The 26,057-nt window shown below is 39.1% G+C and overlaps 1 protein-coding gene across 1 annotated transcript in view; it reads right to left on the reverse strand.

Moving 5' to 3' along the window:
• The window catches only part of LOC148399391 (uncharacterized), a 62,078-nt gene that overhangs the window by 19,756 nt on the left and 16,265 nt on the right, over positions 1-26,057 (reverse strand). Inside the window, exons 3-45 of the mRNA XM_088374832.1 lie at positions 25,327-25,425; positions 24,787-24,885; positions 24,608-24,706; positions 24,165-24,350; positions 23,631-23,654; positions 23,223-23,231; positions 22,694-22,792; positions 22,172-22,270; positions 21,710-21,808; positions 21,313-21,510; positions 21,141-21,239; positions 20,945-21,043; positions 20,640-20,738; positions 20,273-20,470; positions 20,101-20,199; positions 19,736-19,834; positions 19,417-19,614; positions 19,093-19,191; positions 18,441-18,539; positions 18,244-18,342; positions 18,070-18,168; positions 17,924-17,996; positions 17,449-17,575; positions 17,057-17,123; positions 16,862-16,965; positions 16,545-16,580; positions 15,514-15,738; positions 15,292-15,390; positions 14,400-14,554; positions 13,951-14,162; positions 13,660-13,867; positions 13,506-13,602; positions 13,199-13,427; positions 12,480-12,605; positions 12,275-12,397; positions 12,160-12,192; positions 12,059-12,080; positions 2,043-10,256; positions 1,476-1,553; positions 1,202-1,333; positions 878-1,018; positions 560-770; positions 136-214 (exon numbers count right to left, since the gene is read on the reverse strand). Coding sequence (XP_088230958.1) covers positions 136-214; positions 560-770; positions 878-1,018; positions 1,202-1,333; positions 1,476-1,553; positions 2,043-10,256; positions 12,059-12,080; positions 12,160-12,192; positions 12,275-12,397; positions 12,480-12,605; positions 13,199-13,427; positions 13,506-13,602; positions 13,660-13,867; positions 13,951-14,162; positions 14,400-14,554; positions 15,292-15,390; positions 15,514-15,738; positions 16,545-16,580; positions 16,862-16,965; positions 17,057-17,123; positions 17,449-17,575; positions 17,924-17,996; positions 18,070-18,168; positions 18,244-18,342; positions 18,441-18,539; positions 19,093-19,191; positions 19,417-19,614; positions 19,736-19,834; positions 20,101-20,199; positions 20,273-20,470; positions 20,640-20,738; positions 20,945-21,043; positions 21,141-21,239; positions 21,313-21,510; positions 21,710-21,808; positions 22,172-22,270; positions 22,694-22,792; positions 23,223-23,231; positions 23,631-23,654; positions 24,165-24,350; positions 24,608-24,706; positions 24,787-24,885; positions 25,327-25,425 — 13,089 coding nt within the window. The remainder of the gene's footprint in view (positions 1-135; positions 215-559; positions 771-877; positions 1,019-1,201; positions 1,334-1,475; positions 1,554-2,042; positions 10,257-12,058; positions 12,081-12,159; positions 12,193-12,274; positions 12,398-12,479; positions 12,606-13,198; positions 13,428-13,505; positions 13,603-13,659; positions 13,868-13,950; positions 14,163-14,399; positions 14,555-15,291; positions 15,391-15,513; positions 15,739-16,544; positions 16,581-16,861; positions 16,966-17,056; positions 17,124-17,448; positions 17,576-17,923; positions 17,997-18,069; positions 18,169-18,243; positions 18,343-18,440; positions 18,540-19,092; positions 19,192-19,416; positions 19,615-19,735; positions 19,835-20,100; positions 20,200-20,272; positions 20,471-20,639; positions 20,739-20,944; positions 21,044-21,140; positions 21,240-21,312; positions 21,511-21,709; positions 21,809-22,171; positions 22,271-22,693; positions 22,793-23,222; positions 23,232-23,630; positions 23,655-24,164; positions 24,351-24,607; positions 24,707-24,786; positions 24,886-25,326; positions 25,426-26,057) is intronic.

A 26,057-nucleotide genomic window follows, 5' to 3' on the forward strand; every position in this document is an offset into this window, starting at 1 on the left:
GACTTGACTACCATGAAACGGCTTGGAGACATGAGTACTGCAGGAAATTTGCTGGTCTTTCACTTTATACCCGACATAAACTCGAGTTGCTTTGCTCTCCTTTGCAGCTTCTGTTTCGATGGGGAGCGTACTTACTTGCTCTTCTAAGTTGACATAGCGTGCATGTTCATGTGAAATTACATCATCTGAAGTCCACAGGTTAGGGTTGAGTTCACTGCAACACAAAAAGTAGACAGTCACATATTAAGCTTTCAAAATATATGTAAAATCCATAAACTGTACAACTGTCAAACACATATTAGCACAAAAAACATTCTTACGTACAGTATAACAAAACCAATTTACATAAAATGCCAGTGCAGTTTATTCAGTGAAGATTATTGAAGATCAGTTCCAAAATGAGCTAATTGGTCACTCCTTTTCATTGAAGGTTAAATAACAATAATAATAACAATTTTCTTATTCTCAAAATAATAAATGATTTAAAAATTAGCTAAATTTATCTACACAGATATACACCTCATATTTAGAAATCAGATAAATAAAATTGGCAATTTACTGTGAGATCTCAAGCTCCTCCAAAAGGTCCCCATGCATGCTCTCTGAATGGGTCTGTCCAGCAGGCTCTGCCCATGAAGGAATGTCAAGTAGAGAAGCTACAGAGAGGTCCTCTTCAGAAACAGCTGGGGGAGGTTTGCGATCTGATTCAACCCTTCTCACAATTCTGGGGCTGTCCACATCTTCTTGTACTGAAGACAAAGCCACTGACACTGGAAAAGCAATTCATATAGTTACACACGTACATAATAACAAACACACTTATTTAGTATACTAAATTGAAAAGCCTTTGACAGAAAAAAAGATCTCCTAAAGCTACCTTCACTATGGTCCAATGTCTTCTCAATCTCTGCATATGTTCTTGAGGTTTGTTCTTGAGTCGACTTGTTCATCTGGGTTTCAATTAGATGAACAATATCCATTCGATTGATCTTGGTCAGTCTCTTAATCAGGCAATCTTCTGTGGAATTATTTCACAATGATTATCAGTGTGTTCAGTATGTGTTGTATATATACAGTTTACAATTTAAATGACTAGAGAAAAATCCAAGTATATAGAATGAAGGTGTGTTCACTGAAAACACACCCTGCCCTTCCTTCACCTCCTTCCTAGTTTGTCTTTTCAAACAAAGCTAATATGTACCTGTGGCATGTTTGCCTTCCCGTTCAACCCAATGTTGAAGCAAGGCATGGCTTTGTTCTTGAAGTGAATTGGGATTCTGTGTTCTAACTAATTGGATATCATCCTCATTGAATTCCAGTTCTCTTGCCAGCTCTGGGGACAACAAAATACAAATATTGAAAATATATACACATATTTTGCTGACAAAATAATAACATATATTTCAGTGTTATATATAAATATCAGCATTAGGAAGAAAGATTTTACTCCAATCATTGAGCAAAGGACATCTTACCAGTCCAGCTGAAGCCAAGGAGATCTGCAATGATAGATAATGTCTCCTCTTTCCTGTCAGCATCATCCTGCCAATCCACTAAAATACCACCACAGTAAAATAAAAATATTTTTCAATGTCACTGTACACATATTTTGCAGAATTTACTAAATACATCTACAAGTGTCATTTTCCTAAGACTATGGCTTTACGTATTGTAACACACCTGAAATCAAATGTGGAAATGTAATGTTGACATTGATGAAAAGATAAAGGTTGGATTCATCACTCTAAAGAGTTTCCAAAATAAGATCAGCAGATGAAACTTAGTAATATTAGGAAGCTAAATTAGTATCAGAGATACCAATAGTGTGCATCAACATAAGATTGTTAACTAAAACCAACATGACCATTCAATCTTGAGATAGGACAGAGACACAGATGAGATGAACAAAAAACTCACCAACATGCAAAAATGTCACAACATGCACACACGTGATGTCAGAATGCTCTTACAAAGAAGAAAAGAGTTCTTGTTGCCATGGAGAAGAACTAGGAAAGCAAAAGCTCGTTTAGACCTGGCCATACCTGCCATGCATTGTGGAGTTTGTTCATCGGTGATTCTCCGCATCGGATTTTCCACCGTGTCATCCCAGGTAGGCCTAGATTCAAACACATCTGCTGTACCAGAAGACGGTTGCACAGCCGTCAAAGGATCCAAATGTAAACTGCTCGATGTTGGAATGTCGTACGTAAAGATGACAGAATCGGGACTCTTGTGACTTGAGCTGCTGATGTCATCAGTGTCCAAAGAAATAGAGGATTCTTCAGTCTTAGAGATATGGATTTCTTTCACTTGTTTTGTTGAGGGAAGAGCTGAGGTAAGGCTAGATTCATATGTGGGCTGAGCACTGTCAGAACAACTCCTGTTGTTTTTCCCCGAGGTTTTACTTGGAGCACCATCTGTCTCAGATCTTGTTCTGCGAATCATGGCCGGGTCTTCTGTTTTGCTAACCAAATCATGCTCAGAGAACTTTTGAGCTCTGTCCAGTTTTATTTGACTATCCTCCTTTGTTATGCCGCCTTGATTGACAATAGCCTGTGAACCTGAAAAAGACATTTCAATGACTGAGCACTGATCTTCCTCATCCTCATCTGCAGAGGAGTATAATAAATCACAACTCTGCTTTTGGTATTCTAATGTATCCATTTTTGTGCTTGACTCATTGACAGCGATTGTGGGGTCAGGATAGTTTACGCTAAGGCCAATAGGTCTTTTGTCATCACCTTCAATAATGGTTAGCTTCTCCAATTCTGTTGGGGAACCGAGCTGAACTTCTGTTGAGCTACCAAGATCAGCTTCAGAAATGTGCTTGTCACTCTTCTCACATGAGGGTGTTAGAAGAGTTCTGGGTTTGGGAATAGGAACAATTTGCTTTGTTGGCTTCTGTGGAATTTCCTCGCCAACTGAATCATCATCGTCAAATTTTGGCATGGTGCTTTGCTCATCCTCAGTCTCCTCTGAAACTTCATCCACTTGATGCCCCTCTACTTGAAAAAATCCATATCCTTCAACTTCTTCATCAAAACTTCTTGTGAGATCAATTGCTCCCCCTCTCGTCATTTCAAATAGCTTTCCTTCTTCATATTGAAATTGTTCAGGGGTTTGGTCATCACTTGGTGATTGAGCAGGTGATTGATGAAGTTCGCTGTCCTCTGCATGATCATAATCCCTTTGTTCATCAGCCCGTTCGTTGTAGGCTAAAGAATCATCAAAACGTGATGTAAAATATTGGGGTTCTTTAGCACACACTATCGTCGAAGGTTCAATGATTCCTGGCAGAAGAATATCGTGATGTGGTTGTGGGTCACCATCAGATGGGCTTCCTTCATAGATTTGTTGAGACTTTTCACTTCCTTGAAACTCTGTGCTTATCTGCGACTCAAAGCCTTCTCTCTTTTCATGCATACTATGACTTGAATCAATATCTGTTTCTGCAACTGTTTTTTCAAAAGATTTTTCTGGTGTATCTTGGAACGAAGATGGCATAGCTGGGCCCATTTGTTTGGCAAGCTCAACATCCTCATGATCACTTGTACATGTGGGTGCAAATGGGGATGTATCTCTTTTTGTTTTAGCTTCTTGTTCGATTTCATCAAAGGTTTTGATCTTTGCAGCCATTTTAAACATCTCCTCTTCTGGGGTAAATTGATTGGTTGTTGAATAATCCTCTTTTTCATCTTCATGGACAGAGGGAGTTTTGTCACCTTCCATTTGCGTGACACATTCTGATTCATTGTCATCTTTGCTTATATTTGTGTCAAAAGCAAAACATGCTTTAAGTTGTGATGCATAATCTTCGTAAACAGCTGCCTTGGCTGGCAATGCCCCGTCTTCAGTGCTGTATGATTGAGTGGGGCTTCCTTCTAAAGAGTCTGGACAAGGAGATTCCCTAGAAGGACTTGGCTCGATGGAATCAGGGGATTTCCTGGAAGATATATCTTCCATGACTGGACTTGCCTCCAGAGAGTCTTGTTGATAATGTTCTTGAACAGGTCCATCAAAACCGACAGTGTCAAGGTTATTGAAATCAACTGGCCTTTGTGGCCATTCACTCAATGTTTCAAATGGATTTGTGAATTCCACAGGACTTTCACCGTAGTTTTGCTTGTTGGTATTTTCTAGTTTCTCCTCATAAGACGATTTCCCTTCATCAGAAACAAATGAATCAATGTCCGTCTTTTTTTCCGTTGCTAAGTTAACTTGTTCAAACATTTCCTCTGTAACCTGTCGTTGTGATTGTTCATCAAATTTCCTTTCAAGACACTGATTCAAGTCAGTTGTCATGAGGGAGGCCAATCCTGACATATCTTTCACTGCTGTGGCAACCTGGTTATTGATTTTCTTGCTGATGTAGACTTCTTCAAATTGTTGTTCATCAATTGTGATTTCTTCATTCTCATTGTTCATGTCAGGGGCCACTGTTTCCAGACTGTGATCCAAGTTGTTTTTCAGTATTGACACCAAACCTGACATATCTTTCTTTGCTGTGGGTGTTAGTGTTTTGGGTTTTCTCGTAATATGTACTTCTTTAAGTAATGGTTCATAAATTGTGATTTCTTGATTATCATTGGTCAACTGAGGTGCCACTGTAAGTTCTTCATCGTCATCTCCCAAACTGGAACGAGGAGTCTTATTTCTTTCTTCTCTGAACTCAGTTTCTTTGAAATATTTCGGTTCTGTGTCAAATCCAGCCTCATTAGAAGCGAGTGTTTGTATGTCTTTCTCTTTGTCCTTTATTAGGATAGTTTGTTTAAAATGTTCCTCAACGATCTCCTCTTGTTGGGGTTGATCTGTTACAGGACCAGATTCGAAACATTGATCCATGTCCTTTTTCATCATGGACACCATCCCTGACATATCTTTCACTGTTGCAGATGGCTGGTAATCTGTTTCCTTATCAATGTGGACTTCTTGAAATAATGATTCACCGGTTAGGATTTCTTCATGCCCCACTGCAAATTCTTCATCCTCTCCCAAACTGGAACGTGGTGTCCTATTTCTGTCTTCTGGTATGGCAAAATGTTTCTCTTCTGCGCTAATTGTTCCTTTATCAGACACAAATAGGTGAATGCCTTTCTCTTTTCCCTTTAAGATAAGCTGTTCAAAATGTTCCTCAATTATATGCTCTTGTGGTGGGTTATCTGGTTGAAACCTTGATTCTAGACTTTGATCCAAGTCATTTTTCATTAAAGATGCCAAACCTGACATATCCTTCATTGCTGTGGGTGCCTGGTCCTTGGTTTTCTTGCCAATATGAACTTCTTCAAGTCGTGGTTCATCTATTGGGATTTCTTCATTAAAAGTGTTCACATGAGAGACCACTGTAAGTTCCTCATAGTCATCATCTCCTAAACTGGAACAAGGTGTCTTATTTCTATCTTCTCTTTTTTCAGTTTCTTTGAAACGTTCATGTTCTGTGTGAGATGTAGCCTCATCAGAATCAAATGGGTGAATGTATTTCTCTATTCCCTTTTGTAGTATAATCTGCTCAAAATTTTCCTCGGTTATGTTTTCTTGTGGTGGGTGATCCGGTACAAACCCTGTTTCGAGACTTTGATCCAAGTCATCTTTCATTAAGGATGCCAAACCTGACATATCTTTCATTACTGTGGGTGTCTGGTCTTTGGTTTTCTTGCCAATATGAAGTTCTTCAAGTCGTGGCTCCTCAAATGTGATTTCTTCATCATCATTGCTCATTTGAGGTGCCACAATAAGTCCTTCATCATCATCATCTCCTAAACTGGAACGAGGTGTCTTATTTCTATCTTCTCTTTTTACAGTTTCTTCGAAATGTTCATGTTCTATGTGAGATGTAGCCTCATCAGAATCAAATGGGCGAATGTATTTCTCTATTTCCTTTTCTAGTATAATCTGCTCAAAATTTTCCTCGATTATGTTTTCTTGTGGTGGGTGATCCGGTATAATCCCTGTTTCTAGACTTTGATCCAAGTCATCTTTCATTAAGGATGCCAAACCTGACATATCTTTCATTGCTGTGGGTGCCTGGTCCTTGGTTTTCTTGCAAATACGAACTTCTTCAAGTCGTGGCTCCTCAAATGTGATTTCTTCATCATCATTGTTCATTTGAGGTGCCACAATAAGTCCTTCATCATCATCATCTCCTAAACTGGAACGAGGTGTCATGTTTCTATCTTCTCTTTTTACAGTTTCTTCGAAATGTTCATCTTCTGTGTGAGACATAGCTTCATCAGAATCAAATGGGCGAATGTATTTCTCTATTCCCTTTTGTAGTATAATCTCCTCAAAATGTTCCACGATTATGTTCTCTTGTGGTGGGTGATCTGGTACAAACCCTGTTTCTAGACTTTGATCCAAGTCATCTTTCATTAGGGATGCCAAACCTGACATATCTTTCATTGCTGTGGGTGCCTGGTCCTTGGTTTTCTTGCCAATACGAACTTCTTCAAGTCGTGGCTCCTCAAATGTGATTTCTTCATCATCATTGTTCATTTGAGGTGCCACAATAAGTTCTTCATCATCATCATCTGCCAAACTAGAACAAGGTGTTTTATTTATTTCTTCTCTTATATCAGTTTCTTCGAAATGTTCATGTTCTGTGTGAGACATAGCCTCATCAGAATCAAATGGGCTAATGTATTTTTCTATTCCCTTTTGTAGTATAATCTCCTCAAAATTTTCCACGATTATGTTTTCTTGTGGTGGGTGATCCGGTACAAAACTCGTTTCTAGACTTTGATCCAAGTCATTTTTCATTAAGAATGCCAAACCTGACATATCCTTCACTGTTGTGGGTGCCTGGTCCTTGGTTTTCTTGCCAATATGAACCTCCTCAAGTCGTGGTTCATCTATTGGGATTTCTTCATTAAAAGTGTTCACATGAGAAACCACTGTAAGTTCCTCATAGTCATCTCCTAAACTGGAATGAGGTGTCTTATTTCTAGCTTCTCTTTTTTCAGTTTCTTCGAAATGTTCATATTCTGTGCCAAACACAGCCTCATCAGAAGCAAATGGGTCAATGTCTTTCTCTATGTCCTTTTTTTGTATAATTTGTTCAAAATGTTCCTCAATTATATTCTCTTGTGGTGGTTGATAATGTTCAAATGTTGTTTCAAGACTTTGATCCAAGTCATTTTTCATTAAGGATGCCAAACCTGACATATCCTTCATTGCTGTGGGTGCCTGGTCCTTGGTTTTCTTGCCAATATGAACTTCTTCAAGTCGTGGTTCATCTATTGGGATTTCTTCATTAAAAGTGTTCACATGGGAGACCACTGTAAGTTCCTCATCGTCATCTCCTGAACTGGAACAAGGTTTCTTATTTCCATCTTCTCTTTTATCTGTATCTTCAAAATGTTCATATTCTGTGCCGAACACAGCCTCATCAGAAGCAAATGGGTGAGTGTCTTTCTCCTTTGTCAATATAATTTGTTGAAAATGTTCATCAATTATATTCTCTAGTGGTGGTTGATCTGGTTCAAACGTTGTTTCGAGACTTTGATCCAAGTCATTTTTCATTAAGGATGCCAAACCTGACATATCTCTCATTGCTGTGGGTCCCTGGTTATTGATTTTCTTGCCAACATGGACTTCTTCAAGGGATGGTTCATCCATTATGATTTCGTAATTGTTAATCTGAGAGGCCGCTGAATAATCATCATAGTCATCTCCCAAACTGGAACGAGGTGTCTTATTTCTGTCTTCTCTTACATCGGTTTCTTCAAAATATTTGTCTTCAGAGGTGAATGTGTGAATGTCTGTTTCTTTTCCCTTTGTTCGGATAGTTTGCATAAAATATTCTTCGACGATATCCTCTTGTTGGGGTTGATCTGTTACAGGACCAGATTCGAGACATTGATCCATGTCAGTTTTCATTCTGGACACCAACCCTGACATATCTTTCACTGATGCGAATGCCTGGTTATCATTTTCCCTGTCAATATGGACTTCTTCAAGTAGCGGTTCATCTGTTGTGGTGTCTTGATTATTATTGATTACCTCAAGAGCCACTGCATGTCCTTCATATTCATCTCCCAAACTGGAACGTGGTGTCCTATTTCTGTCTTTCAAAGTTTCTTTGAAATGTTTCTGTTCCCTTCCAAATCCAGCCACATCAGAAGCAAGTGGGTGTAGATATTTTTCTGTTCCCTTTACCAGAATAATTTGTTCAAATTCGTCCTCATTGATACTCTCTTGTAGGGGTTGATCTGTTACAAGTGGAGTTTCTAGACACTGATGCATGTCGGTTTTCATTAAGGACACCAAGCCTGACGTATCTTTTGCTGAAGTGCATGCCTGTTTATCTGTTTTCCTACTAATGTGGACTTCTTCCAGAAGTGGTTCTTCAACTGTGATTTCTTTAACTTCATTATAATTGTTCATCTGATGGGTGAATGCAAATCCTTCATCAATCCTTTGATTATCAGGATGAGAAATAGTTTCTGTGAATGAACTGCAGATTGGTAATCTATCAACCATATTTTCCTCATCTGATCTCTCCAGGTGAAATCTCACATCTAAGGCTGTAGATGTTTGCTTGAATAACTGGTACTCGGGACTTTCTTCAAGCTCAGCCTTTATGTCAGCACTGAAGTCCTCAGAAGGCCTGCGGTCAGGGCTTATCTGCAAATCTTCAGATAAAGTCATACGGGTGCTGATGGTTTGCTCTTCGATTTGCATCATTCCCCAGCTCGTCCCCGTTAATAGTTCTTTCTGAGGACTAGTCATCCCCTCGTCAGGATGAATTGTATCAGCAGTGTCTACCTTGTTTTTCAGACAAACATCTGGTGCATCAAGGGACTTGTAATTTGTAGTTTGAACGTGAGATTTCTGTGTGCTAGCGGCATCTTTCGGAGCGACTCCTTCCGGTACCGCAATTCTTGGAGAAGCAATTGAATTGTACTCAAAAGGTCTATCTTGACTTTTTGAAGGATCGTTCCCAAACTGGAATGCTTCCGTTAGCTCCTTAACAGACATACTTTGCTTTTCATAAGGCTCCGTTGACTTTCTGCCTATGTGAATTTCTCTCTCATCACAAAATGTGACCATCTTTCCAATATTTGCATCTGAAATCAGTAGTGATTCTTTAGAGGTATCTTTAAGTATGCCTGTTTTCAGATTTCCAGAATCAGATTTGTCAGTTCTCTGAAAGTCAATCTCATGCTGAGGAACTTTGAGCTGCTGAGTTTTAGGTTTTGGTGGTGATTGGGGACTTTGGTCAGTCCCCTTTTTCGCTTCAAAATCTGCTAGTTCGCCTTTTTGTGTGGAATCACAAGATGCCAATGCTTTGTGCTCAAAAAGACCTGATTTATTTTTTGAAGGATCCTGGCCAGTCTGGAATGCTTTCATCAGCTCCTTAACAGACATAGTCTCTTCTAATCTTTCTGTTTGAGATCTGGGGGATTTGGGAACGCTGGGGAGCTGTGGCATTTCACTCTCCATTTTCGATTTTGTTAGGGACGATCTTGATATTTGTACTGGAGAGTGTTTTTGGCCTTCATCCTCTTCAACTTTGCTTTGTAAGGCTTTAACCCGGTCTTTTATTGATCCTATGGGTGTTTCAACCACACGAGGAGAAGCTGGCGGATCTATCGCTGGTGTGAAAACAAGGCCACTCTCATTCAGAACAGCGTCACCATCTAAAGACTCCTCAGAGCTCACCCTTTCCATCTCTCCTTCAGAGCTACTATATCCAGAACGATCTCTGTCTCGTAGCTTCCTCCTAATAGGTTTTTTGATGTCAGGGGGCCTTTGTTTACTGTCAGATTTCACAACAAACTGTTCAATAGATTCTTGGACAACCTCCTTCTGAGAATCATACATCAATGGGGATTCCATTTTTTTGTCTATGCCAAGGTTTGACTCCATACATGCCAAGTCTCCATCTGTGGTGAGTCTGCTTAAAGTGCTCGTCTTCTCAACATTCCTTTCTTCATGTGACTCAAAACTGGACAACCTCTTTGCTTTTCTCGCACTATCCTCTCGCAATTCCTCTTGAGTGTTAGTAATCCGGTTACTCTGAATCCCTCCAACTTTTCCACGCCTGTCTTGGAGTTCATAGATGGTAAGAGTTTCCTTTTCTTCATTCCACGCAGAACCATCTCCTTCCAAAGTTTTTATGTGGTCTAATTGGTCGGAATTCGAAGCAGGGATTTTTACGTCTGACATGTCGGAGAGAAGATCCGGGCTTGCAAGGGTTGCAGGGTCCAGAGGTTGACTCGTTTTCAGTGAGAAAGTCTCCATTGATTCAGATTCATCATCTTCAGTTAAAAAAAGTTCATCAACCAAAAAGGGTAAATGACAAGGGACAAATGAAGTGGGGAAGAGAGACATCAGAAAACTTTGATCAAGACAATGCTGTTAAAATCCAGACTGAGTTCAGAGATCATGGAAGGACGAAAAAGACAGAGAAAAGGAAGTCTTCATAGACCAAAAGATGGGGGAAAAAAGACCAAAAAACAGGAAAAAAGTGATCCAGAAGAATTTTAGACGAGTAGAACAGCGGATAGCAAAAGCAAAGCCAAGAGAAGTACTTGATAAGGAGCTTGAATGCCTCTAATAACAATAGAAAATAATAGCAGTGTCCTAATTAACATGAGAAGAAATGAAATGAAACAGAAATGAAATTGGCAAACAGAACAAAAACAAACAACAAAGAAAATAACCAAACACTGTATCAAACAAAAGGACAGGGATGAAGAACCAACAAACAAAAATCTCTCAAGATTGTCACTGACATGGAGAGTCATGTCTGGCAACAAATCAAGTACTAAATCCTATTAGAATAATTTTTAACTAATTGATTAATGACCCCCCCAAATCTGGTATTTGCAATAATTCTTTGTGTTTCAAGTACTATTTGATGAAATCAATCCAGACCATCTTAATTACAGATAATGTATTCTCAAATAAAGTAATTTAAAAAATGACTGCTGTGTCAGGTGAGTGAAATTAATTGTGCTGCACAGCATTTCACTTAATGATCAAATGTGTTAATGAATAAAATTTACAGTGTAGCGAATAGATGAAATGTAACTGAATAATCGGTAAATAAAACAATTATATAGGATGAAGTGATAACTAAGGGTAAACTTGTATTGAAAAATAATTGTATAATAACGTGTAATGATTTTAATTTAATTTAATGATTTTATTAAAGTATTTCTGTACAGACCAAACACATTTGTTCCTAGTTCCTAAAACACCACTTATATTTCTCCATTATGATAAATATGTTATTCTCATGGTAAGGTTAAGCTCAGCTAGCATGGCATCTAAAGTGGTTTAGGTAGATTTAAATAAGCACAATTCAAAGACTTTGAAAATTAAAAGAGGGAAAGAGAAGCAAAGAAAGAGCCACTCAGGAGGAATTAGAGAAAGGCAAATGCACAGCCAGAGCATAGCTACCAGTAACAACGTGTTAGTAGAGCAAAGTCACACCACATTCAAATTTTAGTAGTAACGCGTCAAACAGTGCATATCTTGGCATATACATGTTTTTGGTGGCAAACACTGCGTGTCACAACCTTTATGATCAGTTATCATCTGTTAATATTGTCAACATTATGATTATAAAATGTGTTATATAATATGGAATTGCAAATGAAAAGCACATCTGTGCAAATCTTTTTAATCTGAAAATAACCTTGCGTTGGTTACCAGTACAGTGGTGTCTTGAGAGTTGAATTTGTTCCGTGACCACGCTAGTGACGCAATACACTTGTATTACAAATTGTATTTCTTTATTGAAATATGTGGAAATGCAATGTATCACTTCCTGCTTTCCACTCCCTAAATTGATTTTTAAGGAAAAGTGGTCCCTTATAAAAATCGCATTTTATACAAACATTGGCACAATTAATTAGAATGTAAAGAATTAATCGGAAAACTTGTGAGTGAAGGCACTCATATTTCAAGGCACCACTGCATGTGCTTTTCATTAGATAGTGACAATTAAATAGAATATAATTGTTGCAGATTATAAAATGACACTTAAATGCCAGTGATGCTGATCGGCTAAAATATTTAGCAAATTTCTTAAAACTGTAAAAGTTTCACTTACATTTCTTGTCACTCTTCTCACTCTGCAAGAGAAAGTAGATCAAGCATGATTATCAGCAATATTTTACTCCTGCGATAGTGCATCAAGAAGGTTTTGTTTACCTCATCATCCATGTCTTGCTCTGAATCAGACTCCTATGAGAAAGTAGGAAACAAAACAGATATTTTATTATGACAAATTTCACAACACATAATATTAATTCAATTTTAGACTGACCTTAGAATATGTTGGGAGGGTTATGTTAAGGTTGCAGATTGCATTATGGTTCAGACTGCGGTATGTGCGAGGTTCTTTTGTGAAGGAAAGCCGACCACATGGTTCCTGTGCTGTGTCCCTTATCTGTGAATTGATTCAAAAACACTCAATGAGTAAATTGGTAGAAAAATCTTAAAGGGGGAAAAACTCCTGTGTGCTAACATACTTTAATAAAAAGGGCTAATCGATTCTCTTTGAAGGCAAAGAAGCTGAAGACATGATGCTGTCCACTCTTCGTTAACGGCACCAAGTTTCCAAAACAGTCAGCAAATATTGGTTTTCCTTCCAGGACCTGAGTTAACATAAGAATTATTAGTCAAACACACAAATAAAACCCAAAGGTCTGCTATTTCTTTCATATTATACACCAAGCTCACTATTTGGCACTCCATTAGTTGTAATATTTAGCCCCTCTTGTGTTGTAAATGACATGTACTGATATGCAATTATCTCCATGGAGCAAAGATTTAAGAGCAAATCTCTTTTTCAAGGTGACATGGGCCATGAACGACCACGATAAATGCCATGAATGATGAAAGTCGCCCATAATAAATGACATAATAAAAACATTCAGTGCCAAGGTCAATTATGTTGTCTGATGATTTTTTCATTGGGATGGGTTGATATGCGACTGATGCACTTTTTCTTTGCAATGCAAGCACTTGAGGTGTGGTAATGAGCCAAACTACCACTAGAAGGTAGTAATGCACCATTTCCTCTGTTTACCGACCGCTTACAATATGTATCATTATCACATGAACGAAAAAAGTACAATGACGATCTTGGAAATAAGACCAGGATGACAAGGTCGTTGCATGGCTAGCCATCCTTGTGAGATGTCCTCACTGCAATAATTAACTACTTCCACTCAATTAGACACTGCACCTCAACATCTCGGCTTCGTGCGACTTCTGTGAAGTTTTCTTGCTGCTCTAGCGTCTTGTCCATTTTGTCATCGGTCATGCAGAAACAGCGAAGTCGTGCTTCAATGGGGTCCAACGTCTTGGCAAAGATGACAAACTTGGCCATGTATGGCACACAAATGATCTCTCTGTATAACTGAGAGCCAAAACTAACAGAATCTTGAACTTGTCGACAGTCTATCAGCCAAAATCTAAAAATGTAAACGACACTTAGTCAGTTGGATGTTAATCACCATAAGTGAACATGGAGGTGGACATTTGAGCTGTACCTCGCTGACACATTGGTCGTGAAGGAAACACACTGATTAACAAAGGTAAGAGGGGTAGAGCCAGTGATGTCTTCCCACTGAGCTGGCGTTGTCCCACCTGCAACACAATTTTTGTTACTATATGAGTAAAAAAATAAATAAATCTCAGACTTACCCGTAATACTGCAAAGCAAACGTAAGGTTGGTGTTTCCCCGCTGTACACAGGTCCGACTCCTTCATTGTTTGCACTCTTGGGAATAGGGATTGTCATGGTGATTGGTTTGTGGAACTTTCTTCTTCTTGGTTCCAGTGTGACTATTGGACTGAATGTGGCCTTGTTTCCAAGGATCTTTCTCACTACATCAACTTCAATGGGTTGAGCCTAAGACATTTTCCAAAAACCATAAAAATTAGTCATATTATCAAATCTCTTTCTATTTCAAAGAACTTATGTACGGTACACACCTGGAGCCCAACTCTGATCTTCTTAGTGAGTGCTCCCTCAGGGAAGACAGCCTGCACCTGAGGAACAAGAGTGCTACTGAGGACGCCGCCCTCTGGACCAATAAGATGACTGTCCTGCTTTATTCTCGACACCACAGCAAAATACTGTGGGAAGTCTCGTGTGATGATGCGGCAGATTCTTTTCTTCTCAAGCTCCTCAGGGGAATCCAGTTCTGTGAAGTCCAGAAATATTCAACATGAGCAACGATGATGACGTACTTTGGTAAATTCTTTCCAAAATGTATGCAACTGATATAAAATATGACAAAAACTATTTTTTTTTATTGTGGTGGCTTTAAAATCACAGAACTGTTACTCTGCTCAAATTTATAAAAGTCATCATATATACAGATTTTTTTTCCCCATACGATTGGCATACCATCAGTAATTCAACTACTTTGAATCCTTACTTTCATCCATTCCATTAAGTATTTGGTTGAGCTCCTCTTCAGTGAAGTCACAGTGATGCTCTCTCCAGTTTTCTCCCGTTTCACTCCTTAAGATGACTAACTCCCTCTCAGTGCCCCTCAAAGCGGCAAAATGTGGGATCTCCACAATCACCGGACTAATGGAAGAAACAAAATAAGCAAATTAGAATGATTTAATCGATAGTCACAATATATCAAGACTGGTTCAATATAGGTGTGAAATTATGGACCACCTTCAAAAGCAAAATAAAAGAATTTCAAATAATATTGGATGTAAGTCATGCAGGATAACACTTTTTTTGTAAAAAGGAGGAGGAAACTATCAGGTTCTGTATTAACACGTTGCAAAATAACAAAACAAGATCAATGGCTGTACAGCATAAAATCAAGGGAATAACTAAAGCAGAGAAAAAAAACAAGCACGGTTTAAAGTGATACTCAAAACATTTAGAAAAGGCATAATTTTAGTCTGAAAAAGCACCAGTAGGTTGTCTTATACTGTCACTTTGTTCCTGAAGGGGCTGTACCCAGAAGAAAAAGCCAATTTTGCTTGATAATTGAGAAACAAACAAAGTTGTTGATTCTTTTGTTACTTTTAAAAAGATACATTTGAATTAATATTTTGGACTACAAACCAAAAATATGTTCATGAGGTCATTCTGATTGTATACTAGCTAAAGCTTTTAACTAGGCTGAATATCTTGGACACTGTGCTGTCCCCTTGACTGATTTGGAGGGCAATAATAATCGATAGCTCATCCAGACAAATTATACCTTTAACCATATCATAAAAGACAGAACAACATAAAAAAAGAAAATACAGGATCTTGGATGAATACTGGATCTTGGGCTGAGCAGGATAGGCCCCTCCTACCCGAGGAACTTGGTTCCTGGAGGACCCAGTTGCAGGATGCGACTGACCAGGCTCTCGCCCTCATTCAGAGGGGGCGGAGCTGTGGGAAGGTGAAGCTTACTGATCCATGTGCAGCACAGGAAGGAGTGAAGAAGACAGTATGAAAAGAACACACCTGCGTAAAACCACTCACACACACACCCCAGCAACCATTCATACCAACTCCGACTCCAACACACTTACCCCAGGAATTGAGCTCCAGTGGGTCCCACTTCAATGATGCGACCAGCCAGCCCCTCACCTTCGACCATAGGAGGCATGGAAGCCAGACGGTGTCGCTTCACTAGCCTGCATGTCACCCTCGTAGGTGCGGAACACTTCCTTGGTGGCACGATGATTCTAAGGCCATTATGACGGCAGCCTCGCATGGCCCCGCCTCTTGCGTCTACCATGAAACTGACCAGAAAGCTAAAAGACAGGTGCATCCCAGAATTAGCACAAAAGCTTATAATTTTGTTGACTTTGCAACTCCATGCAGACAATGCAAAGACTATAAAAAGGTTCAAGTTCCATCATCATTAAGTACTGATATCAACACAAGGACACGATGGTCACAGTTGGTTCAAGGCAATTCTCAAGTTTCATTCCACTCAACATGTTACTTGCACGCAAGGCAGGCAAATAAGGCTGTCTCGAAAGAATTGCACATCTTCAAAAAAACATTAACAATTTAAAAACGTCCTGAAGCAAACGGTCACACTTACAACAAAAGTGTTCAGCAAATTGTCTCAAAATGATCATTTTAAGATGCTTGCAATAATTAAACATGATAACTTACTCTAGGTCAATTTATCATTAATAAACAAAATGAACTATTAAAAAATGGTAATGATTATTATTGCTATTAATACATAGAAATAAGTTGAAATATTAGAAACACCGCCCGGTTTATGAAGCTGATCAAACTATATACAACCAAAGAAATAAACATAAATGAATCTCTGAAAGTGTCAATCAATAGTGAGCTTAATTATCAGAATTTAAGATTCAGCTATTGTACTGCATCTCATTGAATTATAACAATGAACTGTAAGAGACCAATCAAGGGGTCGGATTTAGGACATCTGTAGTTAGCAAAATCGTGCATTAGCAATCCATGCATGGAGTAAAATCGAGATGGAGGAATGTTTTTACTCCTATTATATGCTGAAAATAAAAGTACATAAACTAGAAGAGGAGGAGACAAGGCAGCTAAAGAAGGCAAAGAGAATCACCTGCTGTTGTCATGGTCTAGGCAAGGAGACGAACGGCTAAAAGCAGAATATAACACACGAAATCACAGATCACAAAAGTGTGTGCACACAGAAGCCACAAGACAATGAAAAAGTAAAAAACATTGAAAAGTGAATTAAAGTGAGAAAAATAAAAGACAAAGTAAAAAAAAAAAAGTGACTCACTCTAAACATACAGTAAGATAGATTATTTATAAGCAGCTTCATGAATATAACAGCTGCAATGTCACTTCTCCAAGGAACCACTAAAAGTGTGTGTCTCCGTGTGTGTGTGTGTGTGTGTTTGCACAGAGTTATACCCAGAGTGCAGCAGACTGGAGGACAACACCACATTATCGAGGTGCTCAGCCCCCCAGCTCAAGCGGAACGAGTCCTTATCTTGCTCTCTTGATAGTGCCGACACCTGAGGACAAACAAAACAATACTTGTCTTCAACTATAATTTACAAAAAATGTCAGTGTATTATTTTCTTTTTAAATATGGTTTGTCCTCACTTGATGGCTGGTAATCATGTCCTCAATGAGAACGCCATCCCTCTGATGGAAGCTCTGGTGCTGAGGCCTGAAGCGAACGGGACACACAATAATAATAATAATAATAATAATAATAATAATAATAATAATAATAATAATAATAATAACCATGTGTTTATTAACGAGTATTATTAGTATTATTTTTTATATTGACAATATTGTACATCCCTCAATCATACTCTATTGTAGATTAGCTTAGTATTAATAAAAGATAAAATTGTAAATGTGGCACCTCAAAATATTGTTTCACAGTTTATCAGTTGCAGCGAGTTGTTTTATGTTTTCGAACGTCAGTTGCATTTTTTTCAACTATATTCTGTTTCATCACTGAGTGTGTGGTTGGCATTAGCGACCTGTCCAGGTTGTGGCTCATGTAGCTGAAGCTGTCCAAGTAGTGTCCTGGCAAAGAGTCATCGCCGAGCTCTCGAAGGTCTTCCGCTCTCAGGTATTCGCCTCCATCACCAGTCATAGTGTCCTCACCTGAATAACAGTGTTTCAAACGTTAATAATATGTTTGAAATCCTAAGATTTTTCTACATAATTGCAACACACTATGGCTGAAAAGGAAGAGAAATCCTACAGATTTTCAACACAATGGTAGTGGTGCATAACACATTAGTATAACACCACACCGGGTGGTCAGACAAAATACAGCAGTACCTTCCAGCTCTAGAAACACCTCTGAGAAAGGGTCATCTTCAAGCCCCAGAGCTATGAAACATGATGCTTTTAACACCAAATCATCCAGAATATATATGCTTTGAGGACAATGACAAATGAGCCTGTCAATGGTTACATAAAATGAAAATAATAATAAAACATCCTCACCTTCTTCATCAGAGACATCAAGGATTTCCGTCATGGTCTCTGGAACGTTGAGTTTGTGTTTCTCTGTGACCGTCTGACATAAAAAGGATTGAAGAATTATTAAAGCATATTATAAAAAATGAAACATTAAAAATGAAAACCGTTACTGTTGTGGTAGTGATGACTTCTTCAGTGACTACTTTCAGTGTGTCTACCACTGAGATGTAACCCAGACGCCTGGCAATGGATAGAGCAGTGTTTCCATTCTAAGAGGAGGAAATATTATTGAGTTTTTTTTCCCCACACAAGGATTTTTTTTTCATCTTTTCCATCCTTCTCACCACTGTAGTAGCACTTGGTTTGGCCCCATTCTGCAGCAAAACATTGATGATGTGTGTGTTCCCTTGTTGTGCTGCCTGGTGGAGAGGTGTGTATCCATTCTACAGGACGGATAGAGCACAAGTGCATGTAAGTTTTATTTTGTTTACTATGACAAGTCAAATATTTGTGCGCTCATATATAGCTATTTGGTTCTTACCTTGGTTTTGGCGTTGACACTGGCACCTTGCTGTAACAGGAAGTTGACCATCTTGGCATTTCCATAGTGACAGGCTACTATTAGAGGTGTATAGCCAAGCTGACGTGAAGACAAAAGAAAGTTAGCAGATTTTACAATAATAACTTTTGTACACATGTTAATATCTTTTATGTTACATTTGGAAATATTTAATATATTTAATATTTTTTTACACAAGTTATTGGTCAGTTCACATGTGGAGATGTTATTTTTTTTAAAGGAAGGGCAGATTCAGGATCGGCAAAAAGCAAAAAAAATTGTGAAGAGTTAAAAAAATAATAGAAAGAAAAATTAATCCTCTTTGTGAGTGATGTTAAATGTGAGCATAAAACTAATGAGCTACTTGGCAGAATACGCTTCTGCAATAAGTAATGTATAGTTTAATAGAAATACTGCAGTACTTCCTTCGGGCCAGGAGATAGCAGAAATTCTCTTAAAGGCTTGTTACAATTTTCAGACATGCTTTTTTTCTTTTTTCTAACACTTTAAAACACTCCCCATGCATCTTAATAACATTTTTGCTTTTGTCAAAACACACCAAGAATTAAGAACTATAATTTCAGGGAAAACACATACTGGCTGAGTGATTGATGTATTTTGTTTGCGTGTGTACCTTTGTTTGCTGGTCCAAGTTGGCATCATGTTTGGCTAATACTTCTGCAGCACTGACCCTGTCCTCTTGTGCTGTGAGATGCAGAGGAGTCAGTCCACTCTGTAACACAAAATGACACTGCAGGTTACCATAAAAAACAAGGGTTGGTTCATTACACATGCATCATCGGGATGACATCAGAACAAAGTCAGGTGACACCTTTTAAAGACTGTACTCAAGTACATCGCTGGTTACTGCATTGTTTTCTGTTTTATGGTTACTTTCAAAATACTTGTAAAAAAGAATCTGATTCTCTGAGCATCAATACAAAAATATTTCTTGGACCTTGGTTGCTGTGTTGATGTGAGCTCCTTTGCCCAGGAGCAAGCTGGCCATCTCAGCGTGTCCCTCCTGTGCAGCCAGGTGAAGAGGACTGACTCCCTGCTTGGTCAGAACATTGGTCTCGGCACCATACTGGAGAAGGGCTAGCGCAATATTAGTCTGGTTCTTTTTGGCTGCGATGTGAAGAGGAGTGTAGCCATTCTGGAGAAAGAAATATGAACAGTGTGAATTCTTCATTAAGAGTAAGGCGGAAAACCTTCCTGCAAGATTGAGCCATCCAACCCTGTGACACTTTTGTATGACTTTATGACAATGTCCTCACCTTTGCAGTAGCATGAGGCGAGGCTCCTTTGTCCAGCAGCAGGAGCGCCACCTCTTGGTTGTCATAATGAGCCGCTACATGGAGCGGCGTTAGTCCATTCTGTGTGAGCAAGCATTTTGTTACACAATTGATCTTTATGTTGAGAGCTTCTTAGACATAAGCTGACAAAATGCATCAGCAACATCTGCACAATCTTATGAGAATCCAAAACAATCTGTAGTCCTCAAACCATATTTACATAAACACTTAAAGGCTAGAAGTGAAACGCACTATTAATACGTAATTTTAGTTTTTGTCTTTAAAACGACATTCTGCATAGAGGTAAAAATTAAAATAAAAAAAAAAAACTCTAAACAACATCTCACCTTGCCTGCATCATCAGGGAGAGCTTTGCGTTGAAGCAATAGTTTTGCCACATCAAGGCTTCCATACTTAGCGGCTACATGTAATGGAGTAAATCCTTTCTGTGGTAGTGGAAAACCAGAGTTTAATTTAAGTCACTTTGTTGAACTGTATATTATAACAATTATTGCATACCTTCGTAGCCATGGAGTGTGAAGCCCCGGCCTCCAGAAGCACGGCGGCTGTCTCCACTTGCCCTTCCCTGGCTGAAATGTGGAGTGGAGTGTAACCATTGATGGTGGCAGCATCTGGGTGAGCCATGTGCTGTAGGAGCAGCTGGACAATGTCAGTTTTTCCTAATCGGGATGCAATATGGAGGGGAGTCTGGTCCTCCTGTGATTGAATGACAAAATGTGAGCTGTACATTTATCACATGAGTTACACCCCCGCAATCTAATGAGGAGGTCCACAACAAGAATAATCCAATTCCTATGACATTGTGCAGGTGTACCGAATGCGGATATGCTTTTAAGGAGCAAAAATATGGTCAATGCCGACTGACCCTGGCCATGGCATCCACCAGCGCGCCGTTCCTCAGCAAACAACGCACCACCTCCATCTGGCCTGCTCGGGCCGCCATGTGTAGTGCTGTCTCGCCACGCTTTTCACCAAAGACAGAATGTCATTATACTTGGAAAAATTAAGATTCAAAAACCAGTGGATCAGTGAAACCCCAGATTTGATTTGACGGATATTTCACAGATTAAAATATGCGTCTTAATACTTTACAACAGTTTTAATTATTCATCTATTGTACAAACAGTTAAATATATTAATTAAAACTCTGCGCTATAGTTTCAAACTTACAATGTTACGGACATCGGGGGAGGCTCCATTTTGCAGGAGTAGTAGAACAATGTTGAGGTGGCCCATGAAGGCGGCAACATGGATGGGAGTCAAGCCAGACTAAAAAAAAAAAAAAAGATAATTATATTATTATAGTTATTTAGCATCAACTATTAGACTACAAAAATGTAAAACTGAAACATTCTTAGTGCCTCACCTCAGTAATAGCCTGGATGGATGCTCCGTATTTCACCAACAATTCCATCACTTTCACCCGATTCTTTTTACAAGCGATGTGTAGAGGAGTGAATCCATTCTAGTAATGAGAGACATATATTTTTCAAATTCATGCCACACAAGCTCATGTTATACCCAATTTGTATGCATACTAGTGCTCTGGCATTGGGATTGGCCTTCTTATCTAACAGCAACTTGGTGACCCTGTAGTGGCCACAGTGAGCTGCGACGTGCAACGCTGTGAGGTAGTCCAGTGTGACATCATCAACTGGAGCTTTGTCCTGCAGCAGCAGCTTCACACACTCTACATGGTCGCCCTGGGCTGACATGTGCAGTGGGGACAATCCATTCTGTAGAGGATGAAGAAACATAGTGTCATCCGTTATTTCCTCATTGACAAATACACAATCTAATAATAGAGTTTCCTTTTGAGAGGGCTTTGATTTCAGTGTTTGTTTATTTCTATGTTCTCTTTGTCATGTGGCATTAAACTCCACTAGGTAAAGCTGCATGACGTGAGTTTTTTGAAGGTATAAGCGATCACATTACCTTTGTCCTGGCTAAAATAGGTGCGCCTTTCTCCAGCAGTAACTCCACTGCTGGGTCATGCCCACTCCTGGCTGCACAGTGTAGCGGAGTAAGCCCATCCTAGGATGATCAAGTTTAAGTTAGCTATTTTTCAAAACCAGAAAAGACCAAGGCATATTTCTGCAAGACGAGTTATTACACGCAGGCATATTTCTGCAACATGAGTTATTAAATGCAAAGAGCCCATTAATCTGTGTATTTACTTGTTGCCATTCAAATCACAGACTTCACCTACATAGGCTGAGATTTTCCGCTGAGTAAGTACTTATGTGAGTAAATTGATACGCGATCATCATTTTGTTTTCAGGACATATATCATTTTGATTATGGTTTTTTTTGTTAGAGATTTTTCTGTAAAATGTAAATGCCTTGGCTCAAGGTGCAGAGGAAAAATGGTTCAATGGCTGCAGTGTGCAGACTCACTCTGGTTTTAGCGTCGATCTGAGCTCCTCGGTCTAACAGCAGGACCACCATGTTGGTGTTGCCTCTCTTTGAGGCCACATGCAGAGGCGTTATTCCATTCTGACAGGACAGATGAGAACACAATAGGAGGGATATAAAAAACATTATTACAAGATTACAGCAACTCAGTGATTCTCAGCCATTGCCAAAATAATGGCTTTAAAATAAATTCAACCAAGCTTTTTTAGTCTCGATAAAATAATTAGGAATTTAATGTGTGGTTATCAACTCAGGGACATCGAGCAGAGAAGACATCAAATTCCACAATGACGTGAAATCTTTTGTCTTTTACTTGTACTGTACTAGATGAAAACATTAAATTGTACATTTCATTGCCCCTCTAGATGAAAACATTAAATTATACATTTCATTGCCAGTGCCTCAATTTTAATTTGAAGTACATATAATGGCGGTAGCTGCTGAGTAATAGCGTACACAATCGTTTTGATGTGATTATCGAAAGTAGTGGAATAGGGCGGCTACCCTGGCTGTGAAGTCCACAGCGGCTCCTCTGTTCAGCAACAGGGTGGAGACATTCACGTTGCCATAGTGAGCGGCGATGTGCAGAGGGGTGAAACCGCTCTGTTTGAGACACAGGAGCAGGAGAGCAGAGGAGAGAACAAGAAGGAAAGGAGAGGGAGTAATGGTGGAAACAGCAGGTGAAAAAAGGAGAACACTTGCAAAAGAAAGAAAAAGAAAAGCTGCGCAAGAACAGAAAGCTCATTCAACTGTAGTTGCATTACCATGAGGCAGCATGCTTAAAAACACACCCACTCACATAAATTGACTTAAGAAGCACACAAAATGAGCATGCGCAGAATAATACATGCCATGTTTTTTCTTTACTGCTATACTAGCGAAAAAGTCAAAAGCGTGTAGGACAAAAAGACACAAACTGCACAAAGCATCTACTCGTGAATCTGCCGACAGACAAATGGACACCGATCGGTATAAGCGCTAAACTAAAAACAAATCTACAGTACAGTCAGTCGTAGATATGTTCACTCCTTACCTTCCCGTTCTGATAGACATGGTGCAATTTGATTAAGAAACAGAGTTCACTTAAAAATCGTAAAACACATCAGATATCATCGGGCTTAGGTGTACGCATGCTGCAGGTGATGGAGAGAAAAAGAAACGCAACTAAATAAGAAGAAAGTGAGATTTTTTTTTGTAGTGACTACTGCTAAAAACTAAGCATTATTTTAAATAAGGAAATAAACTTTGCTTTGTATACATATAGATAAGAGTGTGAGCCATGCTGGGTAATTTATATTACATGCTGTCATATTATTTCATACTGTAATTTTAACATGCATGACTACAAAGTCCTGACAAGGGGAAAGCTAAAAACAACAGAGATGGTCAAAGAAGACAAAAAATGAATTCGAGAGAGCGGCAATGAGTCGGTAAGGTGTACCTCGGTAGTTCTATTGACCATCATCTGGTTAGTAGGCATAGAGAAATGGAAGGATAGGATATTGGGCTGGTAAGGAAAGGGCTTTCACCACCACATATCAAACAAGGTAAGTCAACAAGGGCACACAGAGGAAAAGACATGGACACTGTTGGTAATGCACTTTTGAAAAGGCCAATCAGGGAAATGAAATCAATAGGTACCCCGCCAATCGCCCCAAGACTGCTGGGATAGACTCCAGCACACCCGTGACCCTCGTGATGATAAAGCGGTTTGGAGAATGGATGAACTATCATTAATTGATAATATAAATATATTAATATATTAATTAAAATTAGAATTAATAATGTAAAATTAATAATAAGAAATAAATGCAGGAAATTTGAGCAAATTTGTTATTTCAGAAGTGTGGAACAAACCGAGCCAGCATTATCCAGTACCCAATGTTATGTAGCTCTCAGTTTCTAAAAGGTTGTTGACCCCTGCCCGACACTCTCCAGGTTCCGGCATAAATTTGGCGCTGTGGCATCCTCTCACCTTGGACTGGACGTCAGCGTTGTGGTCGTTCTGGAGCAGCAGTGCGGCTGACTTGGTGTCGTCCTTGCGTGCCGCGATGTGCAAAGCGGGCAGACGCACTTTGCCTTTAGTGTCGTGCTCCAACAGCAGAGACACCACTGCGTTGTGACCCTGCTGGAGTGCGATGGCAAGTGGGGTGAAGCCGTCCTTTTAGGAGCACAGAGAAGAAGGAGATGGGCTCATCATATTGAATGTGAATGTAAAAATATTAATTAAAAAAATATAATATAATACACATTCATTTTCTAATCAAAGACTAATTTCATTCTAAACTATATATAATTTAAAAAAATTATAATTTAATATGTCTATAATCAATGCAATTCTTATACATCATCAATATACCCCCAGCCCTCCGCACCTTTTGCAGAGTTTAACACATTGATTAATTTCGATCAAGTTACCTCTGTTGCAATACTCTGGTTTCCATCATTTTCCAGCAAATATCTAACAACCTCCAAGTGATTCTCCTGTGCGGCCATGTAGAGCGGAGTGAAGCCATTCTGTGTGCAGAGTGACACAAATGTTGCTGTTTGTGTTACAATCAACCCAAGAACCTTAAGATCAAGCCAAGACTTCTCACCTGAGACTGCGAATTCACATCAGCTCCTCTCTTCACCAGCAGACGGACCACTTCTTTTTGCCCAGCCAGAGAGGCAATATGAAGGGCGGTGTTTCCTTTCTGTGGAGTTAACTAAGGGTTAAACTTGTGCTTATTTTAGTTAAAGCCAGTTGATGACTTAGCCAGTATATAAGTATTTTATTTTAGCATCAACAGTATGTGACCTAAAACACACACAACTCAAGTGATACATCTTGTTGACCAAAGTGAAAGGATGATGATTGATGCTTTTATTTTGGGGACCTAAAGGTTCCTGAAAAGCTAATATCAAAGGCCACACTGGTGTCTTGAGTGACAGATTCTCTGCTGGCTGCTAAGAACGGAGCACGGCGGCATGGAAAGAGTCACATAACAAACAGCTTATCTGACATTCACTCCTGTCACAAGTCCAGTGTGACAGTCCTCCTTCCCTCTTTCCCCTTCTGAATCAAAGTAAAAATTACCTCCATTTAAGAAGAGGCTCGGAGAACCACTAAAGTTTGTATGTATATGAAACTACACCTTAGTGGATGAGTCAACAGGTGCTCCTCTCTCCAAAAGTTCGTCCACTAGATCCTGGTGCCCCTCTTTGGCTGCCAAATGCAAAGCATTCAGACCATTCTACAAGAATAACAAACACAGAGACCACGTGACACATTAAATATTGATTTAGAATATCTGTGGCATTTATATATAGAGCCTATGAATCCTTTACATTTCATGTATGGGGATTAGTAAACTTGAAATGGGGTTACAGTCAATCAAGATCATCCATGATGGAAATTTATTATGAATGTGCATGTGAATGGGTAAATGTGAGACACTATATGGTGTAGATAAAACGCAATATAAGTATAGTCCATTACTGTCATATTTTGTTCTCAATTCCTAAACAACAAAAGGTTAGTACAGTGCGTAACTCCACCAAGGCTGAACACGTCTCCCTAAACCTTGGATTTGTAGTTGGCAGAGGTAATACAAAACAAATATAATCCTGGATGCAAACCAATATTAAAAATTCTATTTTGGCTCACAGCACAATTCTCAATAAACTTTTGTGACACAGTCAACTCAGTGGAGAAAAAAAACAGAATAGCATATTCACCTCATCTTCCTCTTCTTCCATTGTCCAGTTTTTTTTTTTCAAGCTACAAAAGTAATTCAGTGCGGTCCTGTCTCTACCCAAAATGTCTTCTTACGACTCCTTAAACTATACTTCCAGATGGATTCTGGAATAATGGAGCAGTAACTCT

This window comes from Syngnathus floridae, chromosome 4 (genome assembly GCF_059516105.1).
Source record: "Syngnathus floridae isolate MCC-2025c chromosome 4, RoL_Sflo_1.0, whole genome shotgun sequence".
Lineage (NCBI taxonomy): Eukaryota > Metazoa > Chordata > Actinopteri > Syngnathiformes > Syngnathidae > Syngnathus > Syngnathus floridae.